General features: G+C 40.9%; 1 protein-coding gene across 1 annotated transcript in view; it reads right to left on the bottom strand.

Moving 5' to 3' along the window:
• Nucleotides 1-16,673, bottom strand: part of RAPGEF5 (Rap guanine nucleotide exchange factor 5) — a 473,922-nt gene that overhangs the window by 200,827 nt on the left and 256,422 nt on the right. Inside the window, exon 8 of the mRNA XM_082257324.1 lies at nt 1,145-1,218. Within this exon, the coding sequence (XP_082113450.1) occupies nt 1,145-1,218 (74 nt within the window). The remainder of the gene's footprint in view (nt 1-1,144; nt 1,219-16,673) is intronic.

The raw sequence follows: 16,673 nt of genomic DNA, 5'->3' as shown, positions 1-16,673 counted from the left end.
TCTGATACAGATTAATGTATCATAGATTTCTTGACGGATATTGCGGATAAATATTACTGTCCCATTGGAAGTATTCCAAATCATATTCTCAGTGTCCATTAAGTAGCTGTCCATCATTTTCTCGGTCACCCTGTGCCCCTAATAGACACATGCAAAACAGTCACAAAAATGGCACTGCAAGCTTGTGGCCCACACCAAACAAATCAGGTTACCCATCCCATATCTCCCCCCATAGAAATAGACAGACCTGTGTCCAGACCCATGACGGGCCTGCAGTAAGTTGGTTGGACCCCCCAAGTCCAAGTCCTTGGGGTCCACTGTGACTAGACAAGTGGGTGGCCACATGTGGGTATGGCACTCATTGACTGAGTTTTGTCATAACTAGTCAGTAACATTTTGCAAATGTGTATTTGCTTTGGAAGAATAAATCACCTCTAATGTTGGGTGTCCTACATGTATTGATGTTGCTGCATTATGTAAAACTATTAGCATAGTTTTTACAGCTTAGAATGGAGTGCCTTAAGACTGTCCATAATTTTGGAAGGTGCCTCGAGATTGTCCCTAATTTTAGAGGGTGCCTTGACTGAAAAATGATTGAGAAACTCTGTTCTGGCCAATACAATATTGGCCATTAGAATGCATTAACATGCGAACGCACCTAAATGCGTTGGCGGTTATGCACATTCTGTGTTTTTTCTGCTTTAAATGTTTCTCTCCTGAACTCACTGGTGATGTTTTCTTTCTACCTGTTAAGGCTTGGTTCACATTTATGGTTCACACTTACTTTCCCCGCATCCAATTTGCATGACAGGAGAGTGTGACAGGTTCTCAATGGTGCCATTTCACATATCTCCAGGGAGGCCACGAAGTGCACTGCAGAAGGGTCCTGTGCCTCTTTGGCTCCGTTTCAGGTCCAAATTCAGGCACAAATTCAGACCTAATTCGGACCTGAAACAGTGAACGGGGACGCAGTCTTACACTCTGCTTCTAATATTCCTGTACATGTCTTTGTGTGTTTCGACACATAGGATAACACAGAGGTTCTATACAGGCAGAAAAAAAAAACAGGACACTTGTAATAGCAGCGTTTTTTAAATTCTCGTGTGCCTAAGTCCTCATTGTGTAATAAATTTGCATGTATTACCTCTGTGTCTGAGGTGTGTTCTGAATTCGTTGGGCTGGATTCATCTTGGCAGCTTAACTCCTCTTCATCGCTGACTGTAAAACAAACAAAGGTAATTGCAAACAAAATGTCGAATGCACAACAAAAAAACAGCTGCTTTTGTGCTGTCTTAAGCCCTAGGCCCCATTCACATTGGGCCGCTAGCAATCACATGCAGAAGACCCAGAGGGGGTTACTGGTGTTTACCTGTGAGCGACAGCCCCATTGACAGTAATGGGAGGCTGATCACTCATGCAGCCAACTGCATACGCTCGAATGTAATGGCTCATGGCGCAATTGCCTGCGATGATCGGAACAAAATGTAGTTTTTTGGGAATCCATGCTGGGTCTCCCACATAACCGGTAATGACTACATTCACAAGTTTGAATAAGGTCTTGGGCCTCATGCACACTGGTCATTTAGTCCCCATGCATGAGATTCCAGTGCTTTCACACTGGCAGTGGGGGAACATGCACTTTTTAGCCCTACTGCTGCCAGCCTGTAAAAGTCCATGAGAGGTTGAAAGCTGTTGTGGATTGGCGGTGTTGGCACAAACGTTTTGGGCAGTATGCACCCAGGAACAAATGGAACAGAATCTCATGCACACAGGCTAAACATCCAGCGTGCCCAAGGCCTTAACTGCTTTAACCAGCCATGCACAATCAAAATATACTGCAGTCTTTATACAATCTGTATATTCAACCTCCATAAATGTACTAAGTTATAGATGATGTTAATAAATACTGTTACGTTTCTGCACTTATTAGTCTTGGCTACATCAAAAAAATGGGATTTTAGACTTACCGTAAAATCTATTTCTCTGATATTCATTGACTGACACAGTTCCAAATCTTCTTAACTATTGGGTTATACTGCCCCCTACAGGAGTAGGACACTAGGCAGAAAAAAAAGTCTGGCTATGCCTATGGGTAGGCCCAGGGGGTATACCCCCTCTCTCTGCTATAGGTGCTCAGTTTTGTTACAAGCAGTGTAAGAAAAATTACAACTCCACAGAGGGGTGGGTGCTGTGTCCATCAATGAACATCAGAGAAATGGATTTTACGGTAAGTCAAAAATCCCATTTCCTCTTTCGTTCATTGACGGACACAGCTCCTGATCTTCTTAACCATTGAGACATCCCAAAGCAGTGTTAAACATGAGGGGTGGAAACAGTGAAAAGAAACTCCTAAGGCCAGATGGCCACCTTGCAAACCTGCACCACTAATGCCTGATGATGGAAGGCCCAGTAGGAACTGAGTGCCCGAGTAGAGTGCGCCTTGACAGGGGAAGGAGGATCCTGACCCCTGATGGAATAGGCCACAGTCTTTCTGATCCATTTGGAAATGGTCGCAGAGGAAGCGGACAACCCTTTCTGAGGCCCATCCGTGAGCACAAATAGTGAGTCTGACTTTCTAAAAGACTCTGTAACTACCAGGTACACCCTAATTGCCTGGACCACATCCAAGGTATGCAAAGCAATTTCCTTCAGATGCTTTGGCCTGGGACACAGGGAAGGCAACACAATGCTTTCATTCAAATGAAAATCAGAGACAACCTGAGGAAGGAACGACGGACTGGGGTAATGAACCACCCTATCACTGTGAACCACCAAGTAAGGTGAACGACAGGATAACGCCTCCAATTCCGACACAGAAGTGAAAGCCACCAAAAAGGCCACCTTCTGGGACAGCGTAAGCAAGGGAATCTCCCGAAGATTCTCAAAAGGAGGCTTCTGGAGGACTGAGAGCACCAAATTGAGGTCCCAAGGTGGCAACAGAGACCGCATTGGAGGGGTCAAGTGCCTAACCTAACTAAAAGTATGCACCAGGGAGTATGTGGCCAAGGGCCATTGAAAGAAGGCTGCTAAGGCTGATACCTGACCCTTGATAGTACTCAAGGCCAGTTTCTGCTCAACCTCCCGTTGAAGCAAGGTCAAGATCCGAGCCACCGAAAAAAAGCAAGGATGACCCCCAAGAGACCCATACCACGCAATGTACGACTTCCACGTACGATGGTAGATCTTCCTGAAATTAGATTTCCTAGCTTTTAAACGCGTTGGAATCACGACTTAGACAAACCTCTATCCATCAGCACCTGGCGTTCAACAGGCAAACTGTCAAAGTCAGCGACTGTAAAGCAGAATGGAAGATTGGTCCTTTGGTCAGCATATCCTCCCTGAGAGGAAGCCCTCCAAAGAATGTCAGCAACCAGCCGCTCCAGATTGGCGTACCAAGCTCGGCGAGGCCAGTCCGTGGCCACTAAGATGACCGGAATCCCTTCTGCCTCAAGAAGTCTTGGCAGAAGCTTGAGGGGAGGGAAGGCGTAAATCAGACAAAACTGACCCCACGGGGCCACCATCTTTCTTATATTGTAAAATATACTAATAGTGCTTAGATAGAACCAAAATCTATAGACAAAATCTCATTTTTTTAGGCATGCCATGGCTTATCTCATGTATAAATGGATGCACTGCAGACCAATAATACAGTCTGTGAACACAGGATTTGCTTTTTAGTGCAATACCAATATGTTGCAGGTTTATATTTATATGGTATGTGGGTTTAAAGTATAACTAAAGGAAATTTTTTTTTAGTTTGGGATAGAGGGAAGAGGGATTAGAACGCTTGTTAGTTTTTATTGCTGTCTGTGCCCCTGCTAAGGAGATTCACGCTCTCTATTTGTCCTGTTCACCATTATCATTGAAAGTGAAAGTAAAAGAAAATCCCAAAGTTCCAGTTAGCTCCTACAAAGTAAGAGGGGAAATCTTCTAATGGGGTGCTAGTGTTGGCAACCTGGGGGTCCCCAAGAAATGTCCCTAATTAACAGGGATTTCCTTTAACTTCCTTTCTGGGACAGGAAGTGAAGGAAAATGTCCCCAATGGAGCACTAATGGCAGAAAAAAAATTGACAGGAGTTTTATAACCCTCCCTTCCTCTATTCAAAATGAAAAAAAAGTTTTTGTTAGCCCAGTACCAATGTTTGTTCACATGCATAAATAAATTAGCCCCATACTGTGTATACAATTTATATCGGGAGCTATATGGTAGGATACTTATTAAAGCCTTTACCCTGATTACTAAAGCAGTAGAGCTCTACAAAGTGATTGTTCACATATCCTAATGAATTAAGGAAAAAAGGGCAATTTCACTTTGCAATGAATACCAATCATATGCAAGAAAAAATATGATTTTTGCTAGCACATTATTGGCTGACTGAAGTCAGCACAACTTCACTTTATTCACTAAAGGCCTGTACACACGTACCGATTGTCGGCCGAAAAGATTCGGCCGACGACCGATCGGCCGATTTTCGGCTTGTTAGTATGATGCTTCCGACAGCCGACAGCGCACTTTCGGCCGAACAGAATCTGTCGTGCAAGCATTAAAATTTTTGTATGCCGACACCAGAACGGCCGATTGTTCGCCAGTCAGTACAGAATTCGGCCGACAGACAGCAGATTTGCAAGACTGGGCATGCTCAGAAAAGAAAAAACACAGGGAAAGTTAACCATCACATGACATCACTTCTGCAGTCGGCGGACAAAATTTGTGTGCAGTCTTTTGCACTTTTCAGCGGACACGACAGCCCGGGGACAAAAGACGGCCGATCGTTCGGCCGACGATGGGTACGTGTGTACGGGGCTTAAGGGTCCTTTCACACCAAACACAGTTGAATGCAGTTGGCTGCAGTTGGATGCTTTTTGTACTGCACTCCAACTGCATAGACAGCCCAAAATCAAGGTAATCCTATGGGCATAGTTTACATCTCTGCAGTGAAGTTCTGTGCAGTTAAAAAAAAAGTAGAACATGCTGCATTTTTCAGCACCGCAAATGCAGGGAATGAGCTAAAAATGCACTTATATTGCACTGCACGTTAAGCCAAGAAAGCCAAGCCCAAACCATATAGCTAAATGCACTACAGATGCAGTACTAAACACAGTGCAAAACGCATGCAAAATGCATTCAAGCACACGTCAAGTGCATGTCAAGCGTGCATCAAGCACGCTTCAAATGCATGTAAACATGCAGTCAAAAACACGCAGTAATGTGCATTTTCTGGTGCGATTGGGCCCTAAGATAGGTGAAAAGTTAGGTCACAAAGAGAAAATTCACTTAGCTTAGTGAATGAGGTGGTGGTGTATTCGCTTCAATTATTCAATCATGTGCTGGCAAAACAACCTGTTTTTTTTCCAAGCACATTATTCGCTTTTCTTTGCAAAGTATATTTTCACTTTTTTTCAATACATTTACTAACATAAGTCAAAAGTCAACTTTCACTTTGAAAGTAAACATGCTGACTACTTTAGTAAAAAAACTTTGTTTATGGAGCAACTTTTGTAGTGATTGGATTTGTTCTCCCATTTTCAGAAAGCAGCGATGACAGTGTGCACTGAGATACAGAATAGATGCTTTGTAAGTGTTTTCAGGTGGGACTGAATTAAAATGAAATACACTCTCAAATTAGCCCCTCTAAATCAACAACACTTAGTTTTAAAAGACAATACAGGTTACAGGTGCAGCAATATTTTCAAACCTAATTTTCCTGGGAAATTTTACTTTATACTGTAACATGGACATAAAAACAGTAGTGTTTGGAGAGCAGCCATGAGTTGTGTGCTTAAACCTATGCCAATATAAACTGTCTACTAGTCTTTTCTAGCTTCCAGCCTGGGAGAAATCCAGAGCCAGATTGTCTTGATGCAAAGGCACTAAGCAAATGCCGTCACAGATGGACATAAATTACATACAAAGGTTTACATTTCACATATTTTTCTTAGCTCTACAAAGAGACACAGAAAGATACACAGATCGCTCTTAAACAGCAAGATTTCCCATGTATTTTCTTTATTGGAAATGATCTGTCAAAAATACTAATTGTATATTATATACTTTTGCTCTGGGCTTTTACTGCATACATGATAAGTGTACATGCATTAATAGTATTTTATAGGCATAGCTATACAATCTTGTACTGTGAAAAATATGGACCCAAATTCTGGTTGTATCAATTTAAAAGAGAATTGATCTAATGCTGCAATTTTCATGAGTCGGCTCTGTACTGAGAACTGAGCGATCAAACACTGCTGATCGCTCAGTTCTCCCCCTCCGCTCTGAGCAGAGAGCCGTGGCTGTCAGTCACTGGCTCTCTGCTCTCTCCTCCCTCACTCACTGGAGCACTGGGCTGTGGAGAGGCTGGCTCAGGCTCTCAGCCGATCGCTGAGAGGCTGAGCCAAGTGCCACTTCAGGCTTCTGGTCAGATACCGACCATATGAAAGACAAAACCAGTGAAAATTCCCAGCTCAACTCACCAACCAGTCTGCTTACCAACCGAATTAAAATGTCCAACCATATGCGTTAAATACAGGGGTTTAGTTAGTATTCTGGGCAGATACCGACCATATGGTCAGGATCTTTTTAGAGCTTGGATGGGCTCTGTGACATCAGCCAACAGCAGGCTTCAGTCCACTGTCAGCTGAAAAAGGATCACAGGAGTGCAGAACAAACTGCAGTCCTGTGATCCATAGAAGTATGGCCAAAAAAGCTTTGGGCATACTTCCCCTTTAAAATACAACTAAAGGCAAAACCTTTTTTTTTTAGTTTTGGATAGAGTAGAGAGGGATTGGAACACCTATTCCACCTCAGCCTCTCTATTTCTCCTTTCTACTATTATAATTGAAAATGAAAGTAAAAGAAAATCCCTAATTTTGGATTGTCCCCAGAAAAGTATTAGAGGAGAAATCTTCCAATAGGGACACTAATTCGTGGGACCTGGGGTCCCCAAGGGATTTCCTCTCACTTCCTGTCAGGAAGTTAAGGGAACTCTCCCTAACGGGACACAAATGCAAAAAAAGAAACTGTAAGGGGTTATGACCCTACATCACTTTATCCAAAATGGTAAAAATAATTTTGCTTATAGTTCTACTTATGGTCTAAGTATGGAAAATAAGTGATTTTACCTGAGCTTCGGGGGGGGGGGGGATAAATAAGGGTAGACAGGTGTGTGTACTTGGATCAATGGGTCAATCGAACATATTTAATGTGTATGGCCAGTATTTTTCATACATCTAACTTTAATGTGTATTGACCCACGTGTTCTACAGCTGCCTCATGGCCCATCCTTTGCTAATTATTTAATAGTCTTATGCAAGATATTTTTTTCACAGCTATTTCAGTCTTTGTATGACAGACTAGTTGTTTAGGGAATAGCGTATTTTAAGCAAAGGTAAAGTAGTGATTAAAGGCACTGCTTCATTGCATGCACGTTACTCTCCAGACCAGTGTCTACTTCCTGTGTGGTCCACAGGGAAGTCTCAGACGCAATTGCCTCATTGTTGCTAATTATAATTAGTTTATTATAATATCTTTCCCTTTTATGTACATCAGGCTCTTTAGACAAGGATAACTTGGTTGCCAGATGTCTGCAGACAGATATGGCTCAATCCCAACACAACAATCTCTCCATTCTCTAAAACAAAAAATGCGCTCTTGCCTGGCAGTTCTTACAGGTGGAGGACTATTACAGCAATAGGTGTATTTTATTAGAGGAAGACAACTGATTAGCAAATCAAATTGTTAAAAGATGAAATAATCCAATGGGTCTTTACACTGAATAATTTAAACTGATTTTTTTTTTTGGTTATTGAAGGACAGAAGCTTCTGGAAGAAAATGAGAATATTACATTTGTTCTAAGATATTGTTAGAGATTGGAGAATTCTCAAACTGCTCAGCAACACAAGCTTGCTAAATATAATATATTAAAGGGCTCAGTTAAAACTGTACATATGGCCCTGCATTTTTAGCTGAATAAGAAAACCGTTTGGGGTTGATTTACTAAAACTTGAGCCGCCTCCCCCTCCTGGCGTTTACATCTACACAGGAGGAGAGACACCGCTGTGCATGTTCCGCGCTGATCTGAGGTATGTACATTGTAATGTAAATGGACAGGGGAGGGGGACAGTGACCAGCAAGTTAAAAAAAAACAAAAGATGGGGAGGGATTGGGGGGGGGGGGTTAAGAGGAGATGTGCTGGGGGACACTATGGGAGGGGAGAGGAAGCTCATATGCTAGAAGAGCACAAGCCCTCGCCCATAGCGCCCCCCCAAGCACATATCCAAACCCTCACCTCCCTACTAGCACAAGTGGAGAGGGGGATCTGCACTGAGGGGGGACTATACTGATTAAAGGGGGTCTGCACTAAGGGGGGGGTCTGTACTGATGGAGAGGGGTATATACTGATGGAAGGGGGGGTCTATTCTGATTAAGGGGGGTCAATACAGAGGGGGGTCTGCACTGATGAAGGGGGCTTTGTACTGAGGGGGGGCGCTATGGGAGAGGGCTTGTGCTCTTGGGAGGAATTAGAGAGGAGACGTAGCTGGAAGTGGCAGCAGAAGAGTCTGAGGATAATGCACTATTGGCTACTTTGTCTCTCATGCTGCACACCGAGGGCCAAGAGTAGCTAAAGACTACCAGGGAGCACCGGTCCATTATAACATCTGGATAAGAGAAAGAAACACACTTCCAGCCAGGAATACCCTAAGGTCCTTACTATTTGATTATCTGGTAAGAGGCTTGCCCACCCCCCCTTGTATAGGAAGGTGTGAGAGGATATTCATCTATCCCTCTCTCCAGCACGTGTTTTGTTTATTGGATCTGGTTGCACACATGCCCTTTTTCTATTGAATTCTGGTACGAAGTAAATCTACAGTGGTGGTGGGACATCAGGCACATCTAAGCTGTTTTCTGGCTGTCACCTTGAACATCACCTGTTTTGTATGATTTACTCAACACAGACATTTCACTTCTGCTTGGACTTTGCTATTTATTTTTGTACCTTTGTACTCTTTAGTGTTTTTGTGCACCTTAGTGTTATATTTATCACGGACATTGCTGCCTCACGTGGACTTTAATTTTAACTTTCATTTTTTGTACACTTTTGTGTTTTTGTGCACTGCCATATTATTTTCCAGTATAAGCATATATTGCCTGGTTTTATATTCTACTGTTCACCGCATAATCAGATCATATGCTTTTTTGTATTAAGTATTAATAAGTGTTTCTCATCTTGTAGAACACCATTTCACGTGTTTAGCGCACTTGATTTTTTTTTTCTCTACACGTTATTCCACATTTTGGATCTATAGTTGCAGCTTCACGCAGTCCATAATTAGCGCACTTTTCACACCCCATTTATAGACACAATCCCCCTAGAGGATGGGACTATATAGGCAACCGACCATTCAAAATTAAAAGTAGAATATATAGATGAAGAAAATTGCTTTTATTATATAAGTATTAAAAAAAGGTTGTATATATACATCACACAATTATACATAAAAATAGACCAATGCGGCTCAGAACAGCAAAGGATCTTGGGTGTAACTGGCGATACAGCAAGGTATATATTTCAAGAAGTCCAACGCGTTTCGGGTAAAAATACCCTTCTTCAGGGATATGTTATTTGGAAATTAGATACTTCCTACATAAATTGAGAAGTAAATAATTTATTATAAAATCATTTCATTTTATATTGTAATATTTTGTGTATTTTGATCTTAGGTTTCTTTGAAAATTAGTAACAAATAGATATACCTTTACATACCATATATATCGCCTGTCTGGACCAAGGAGCCGAATGTAAAAACACAAAAGTTTGCACACCAGGAAGTTAGGATGCCGGAATTGAAGCAAAAAAGGAGCACAGAAGAGATGCCAAAAGAGAAGAAAAATTGCTGTAGTGTGGTGACCTGGGTAACTCCCACAAGGGAGTTACAATATAAAATGAAATGATGTTATAATAAAGTATTTACTTCTCAACTTATGTAGGAAGTATCTAATTTCCAAATGACAGACCCCTGAAGAAGGGTATTTTTACCCAAAACGCGTCGGACCTCTTGGAATATATACCTCCTTGTATCGCCAATTACACCCAAGATCCTTTGCTGTTGTGAGCCGCATTGGTCTATTTTTATGTATAGTTGTGTGATGTATATATACACAACCTTTTTTTAATATTTATATAATAAAAGCAATTTTCTTCATCTATATATTCTACTTTTTATTCTGAATGGTCGGTTGCCTATATAGTCCTATCCTCTAGTGGGATTGTGTCAATGCTTGATTATTAGGGACGACGGCTACCTGCATTCAGGTACTGCATGATGTGGTAAACTTTCTTAGGCTGCAACCATGATCCCGGAAAAACTACCTCAAGACAAGGCAATATATACACTATCGTTCAAACGTTTGGGGTCACCCAGACAATTTCATGTTTTCCATGAAAACTCACACTTTTATTCATCAAATGAGTTGCAAAATGAATAGAATATATAGTCAAGACATTAACGAGGTTAGAAATAATGATTTTTATTTGAAATAATAATTTTGTCCTTCAAACTTTGCTTTCATCAAAGAATTCTATATTTGCAGCAATTACAGCCTTGCAGACCTTTTGCATTCTAGCTGTCAATTTGTTGAGGTAATCTGAAGAAATTTCACCCCACGCTTCCTGAAGCACCTTCCACAGGTTGGATTGGTTTGATGGGCACTTCTTACGTACCATACAGTCAAGCTGCTCCCACAACAGCTCAATAAGGTTGAGATCTGGTGACTGCGCTGGCCACTACATTACAGACAGAATACCAGCTGACTGCTTCTTCCCTAAATAGTTCTTGCATAGTTTGGAGGTGTGCTTTGGGTCATTGTCCTGTTGTATGAGGAAATTGGCTCCAATCAAGCGCTGTCCACAGGGTATGGCATGGCGTTGCAAAATGGAGTGATAGCTTTCCTTATTCAAAATCCCTTTTACCTTGTACAAATCTCCCACTTTACCAGCACCAAAGCAGCCCCAGACCATGACATTACCTCCACCATTCTTGACAGATGGCGTCAGGCACTCCTCCAGCATCTATTCACTTGTTCTGCATCTCACAAATGTTCTTCTGTGTAATCCTAACACCTCAAACTTAGATTCATCTGTCCATATCACTTTTTTCCAATCTTCCTCTGTCCAATGTCTGTATTTTGCCCATCTTAATCTTTTCCTTTTATTGGCCAGTCTCAGATATGGCTTTTTCTTTGCCACTCTGCCTAGAGGGCAAGCATCCCGGAGTCGCCTCTAAACTGAGGACGTTGCGACTGGTGTTTTGCAGGTACCATTTAATGAAGCTGCCAGTTGAGGACCTGTGAGGCGTCTAGTTCTCAAACTAGAGACAGTAATGTACTTGTCCTCTTGCTTGGTTGTTCTCTGCAGGGAGTAATACACACCATTGTAGGAAATCTTCAGTGTCTTGGCAATTTCTCACATGGAATAGCCTTAATTTCTCAGAACAAGAATAGACTGTTGAGTTTCAGAAGAAAGTTCTCTTTTTCTGGCCATTTTGAGAGTATAATCGAACCCACAAATGCTAATGCTCTAGATACTCAACTAGCTCAAAGGAAGGCCAGTTTTATAGCTTCTCTAATCAGCACAACAGTTTTCAGCTGTGCTAACATAATTGCACAAGGGTTTTGTAATCATCAATTAGCCTTTTAACATGATTAGCTAGCCTTGTACCATTAGAACACAGGAGTGATGGTTGCTGGAAATGGGCCTCGGTACAGCTATGTAGCTATTCCAGCTAAAATAGTCATTTACCCCATTAGCAATGTCTAGACTGTATTTCTGATTAATTTAATGTTATATTTATTGAAAAAAACTGTGCTTTTCTTTAAAAAATAAGGACATTTCTAAGTGACCCCAAACTTTTGAACGGTAGTGTATGTAGCAGTATTGAAGTGGTTAAAAGATGGGCCAATGTACATCAATCGTCAATCACAACTATTGCCTCCCACTGCCCGCACAGTAATAAAAGAACGTCGCCCACCAACATGACTGCTTTTGACGCTTGATTCCTACCCACTGACATGCTGCTTCCCCTTACAGCGGACATTCACCCTCCCGAAGAAGATCCCACCTTTCCACCCCTCCTCCCTTGCTCTGGGGGAATAGGGCAATTTTTTGCTTCTTTTGTTTACATCTTTGTTCTATTGAAAATCCGCCCAGCTCTCCCATGCACGTCACTCGCCTTGGGTGAATGACGCATACACTGCCCACGTGCCTCCCGGGATATTTACATCACATATCCCAGGAGACAGAGGCTTCATTGAAGAACAGGAGGAGGGGGTGGGCCTAATGGCACGTCATTGAGAGGTCCACTCGCTGAACCCGGAAGAGCCGGCAGCACTCTTGATGGCGTCAGATAGAACATTGCGGCGAAGGACTGAGCTGTGGCCGGGCAGAGATGATCTCAGTGGGTCAATGCTGGATCCACTGGATGGGCGAGTATCTGAAATGTGCAGATTTCACCATCAAGTAAGTTTGAGGGGGGGGGGGGGGTTAGCTAGAGTCTCTCTTTAACCACTTAAGCCACGGAGGATTTGGCTGCTCAAAGACCAGGCCCAATTTTGCGATTCGGCACTGCGTGATTTTAACGGACAATTGCGCGATCGTGCCACGCTGTACCCAAATGAAATTGACGTCCTTTTTTTCACACAAACAGAGCTTTCTTTTGGTGGTATTTGATCACCTGTGCAATTTTTACTTTTTGTGCTATAAACAAAAAAATAGCGACAATTTTGAAAAAATAACAATATTTTTCACATTTTTTTATATGAAATTCTCAAAAAAAAAAAGTAAAAATCTTAATTTTAAAAATTTTAGGCCAATTTGTTTTCTGCTACATATTTTTGGTAAAAAAAAAATCGCAATAAGCATATTTTGATTGGTTTGCGCAAAAGTTATTGCGTTTACTAACTACGGGAAAGATTTATGTCATTTTTATTGTTTTTTTTTAATTAGTAATGGCGGCGATCTGCGATTTTTTTTGCGGGACTGCGACATTGCAGGCGGACAGATCGGACCCTTGACTGACCTTTTTGACACTTTTGGGGGTACCAGTGACATTATTACAGCAATCAGTGCTATCGATATGCACTGTTACTGTAAAAATGACACTGGCAGGGAAGAGGTTAATTTTATTAGTGATCAAGAGGTTAAGTGTGTCCCTAGGGGCGTGATTGTAACTGTCAAGGGGCGTGGCTTGTTAGATCATAGCAGAGACATACGATCCTACATAGCAGGATCGCATAGCCTCTGTCACGATCTAAGGGAGAATGACAGATGGCTGTGTTTACATCAGCCGTCTGCCTTTCTCCCTCTCTTGCGGGAGATCGCGAGTGACCGGCGGACATCGGAGCCACCGGTCACACGCGTGGGGATGTCAGGGAACGAGCGGGGGCGGGAGCGCGCCTCCGGCGGTGCGTGCTTGCCCCTTAGAGGCTCGTGGGCGAGTGACGTACCCCTACGTCACTTTGCCCAGGAGGGGCTGACCGTATATAGTCATGCGGCGGTCGGCAAGTGGTTAAGTAAACAGGGGGTGGGGTTAATGACATCACAATGGGGCGAGGCGACTCAGTGACATCATTGTCCATACATGACACATCCATTGAACAGACAAGGACTCACTGCTCAAGGTGGTGTAATTGCCTGATGACTCACACAGGTGCATGCCCCGGCTCGCCTCCGTGAAAACTTGATAAAAGAAAAGGAATTGGCAGCACTCCAGGTTGAGTCAAAATCCAGATTTATTGACTGGACATCCAAATATGACAATCGTGACAAGGTAGACGCGTTTCACACACTGACTGTGTGCTTAATCATTACAAAGAAAAATGGATATAACATCTCAATATATACACACACAAAAATCCATCAATTAAAAAACAGGTGATACAAATAAGGGGTAAACCATTTCCTAATTACCGAGGACACTGATAGACCCATAAAACGTCTATGTGAAACCAGTGAAAAATCAGATGTGAATGCTGTTACACAATTGTGTATGAAAAAATATATAAATGCAAAAAATCTGATAAAATCTAAATATGTATAAACTATGTATGAGAATTAAATGTATTGTGATTAAAGATATGGATAAAATTACCATTGTTTAATAATATGTGTCAATTATAAAATGAGAATAAAAGCGCAAATAAATGCACAAAAAATATACAAAAATACAAGGAATAGTGAATATATATATATTGATATCTGTACAATCCGATTATGTGAATATAAAACTATGAAATAGTTTGTTATTAAATTTTCAATTTTAAAAATATTTTTTGTCAAATATATAAATCTATTCGGGCATATTAGTTGTATGGGTCAGAAGAAAATCGATCGTATAACATACACAGTCCAAACGATATATGTACAATAAAAACAATTTCGAACAATATGGTTTTTAGAACAAAATAAACACATATGATCCTGTGTATATATGCATCAACCGGTCACCCATAAAAACAATTACAATCATATCGGGGTGACCGGAGAGAGATATATAGTTCGAGGAGATCAAGGCTACATACATCAGATTATAACATTAGATACTGAACAAGATAGAGGATCCATACATGGTAAGATCTAATTGTAGAGAATCCATAATTGGAAGGATATATGGTGGGATAGGGGATCCATACATGGTAAGATCTAATTGTAGAGAATCCATATATGGAAGGATATATGGAGGGATAAGGGATCCATACATGGTAAGAGGTATGTGTTTATTTTGTTCTAAAAACCATATTGTTCGAAATTGTTTTTATTGTACATATATCGTTTGGTCTGTGTATGTTATACGATCGATTTTCTTCTGACCCATACAACTAATATGCACGAATAGATTTATATATTTGACAAAAAACATTTTTAAAATTGAAAATTTAATAACAAACTATTTCATAGTTTTATATTCACATAATCGGATTGTACAGATATCAATATATACATTCACTATTCCTTGTATTTTTGTATATTTTTTGTGCATTTTTTTGCGCTTTTATTCTCATTTTATAATTGACACATATTATTAAACAATGGTAATTTTATCCATATCTTTAATCACAATACATTTAATTCTCATACATAGTTTATACATATTTAGATTTTATCAGATTTTTTGCATTTATATATTTTTTCATACACAATTGTGTCACAGCATTCACATTTGATTCTTCAGTGGTTTCACATAGACGTTTTATGGGTCTATCAGTGTCCTCGGTAATTAGGAAAATGGTTTACCCCTTATTTGTATCACCTGTTTTTTAATTGATGATTGGATTTTTGTGTGTGTATATATTGAGATGTTGTATCCATTTTTCTTTGTAATGATTAAGCACACAGTCAGTGTGTGAAACGCGTCTACCTTGTCACGATTGTCATATTTGGATGTCCAGTCAATAAATCTGGATTTTGACTCAACCTGGAGTGCTGCCAATTCCTTTTCTTTTATCATAACACATCCATGTTTGGTCATTGCGCCACAGGGTGTCCCCACAGCTTCTGATGTCATTGACCACACTCCCTTGTTTACTTATAGAGTGGAAGGAAGTGGCGTGTCAGTTGGTGGAAGCCAAGCATCGGGCATGGCCTTTTTTTTATTCCGTGAGGGTGGCATTTATTGTGACTGAGTATGACTGTATACCGGGGGACATTTTCAATTTTTCTTTTTTATTAATAAAATGACGTAGGGGGGGCTTCTAGATTTTGATAAGTCACCCTCCGCATACCCACAACCACTGAGTAAGGGTTGTGGAGAAGAGACCCTTCTCATCATCAACATGGAGCCACTGTGCTTTTCCGGGGGGGGGGGGAGTCAAATAAGTTAAACGCAGATATGATCCATATATGCAGATATATATGGGAATATATATTTGTTGAAATAAATGGTCAGGCGACAAGGTCTCTTTAGTGATAATGCATGACACGGACACATTTTTAAGTGACAATCATCTTCTAAGGCAGCAACTTACACAATTACAGTTTCTGCTGCAGCTTTTTCTCTCTCCACAAATATATAGTGAAAACTCCTCATTAATTCAGGAATACACTACAAGCCCTGAGGAAAAAAGGCAACCAAGATAACAAGTGCTAAGAGGTACACTTTACTAAGTAAATCAGTTAAATTACAAAAAGGAAACTAATTAGGACTATGAATATTCAGTGACGCCACTGATAAAGGGGGATTTCTTTCATTACAGTTACCCTGTGGAAAAGTACCATGCATTCCCTGGAATATAAACACAGGATGTTATTAACAAAAAACTGGACTTATCTTCCGACTGAGCTGTTATCTTCCTGACTTTTTAATTTCAAAATACTAGAGAGATTAGAAAAATAATTAGCCCAGCATCCTCAAAATGAAACTCCACGCAAATATAAAAATACTTCTTTTAGTCCAGATATTTATTCATTCAGAGACCATAAAATATATTTTAAATACTGCTAGAATATTTACTTGGAATGTTTTATTTTTATGTTACCTTTCCATAACTCCTTTAGGGCTCTTTCACACGGCCGCTCTGCTGTTTTTCTCCGCTGCGGGACTTTTTTTTTTTCACGGAGCGGATGACATTTGTGTCATCCGCTCCGTATGTCCGCATATCATCCCATCCGTTTGCGGATGATAT

This window comes from Pelophylax lessonae, assembly GCF_965119305.1.
Source record: "Pelophylax lessonae genome assembly, chromosome: 5".
Lineage (NCBI taxonomy): Eukaryota > Metazoa > Chordata > Amphibia > Anura > Ranidae > Pelophylax > Pelophylax lessonae.
Note: the sequence above shows the minus strand (reverse complement) of the source record. Positions and strands in the feature narration are given on the sequence as shown.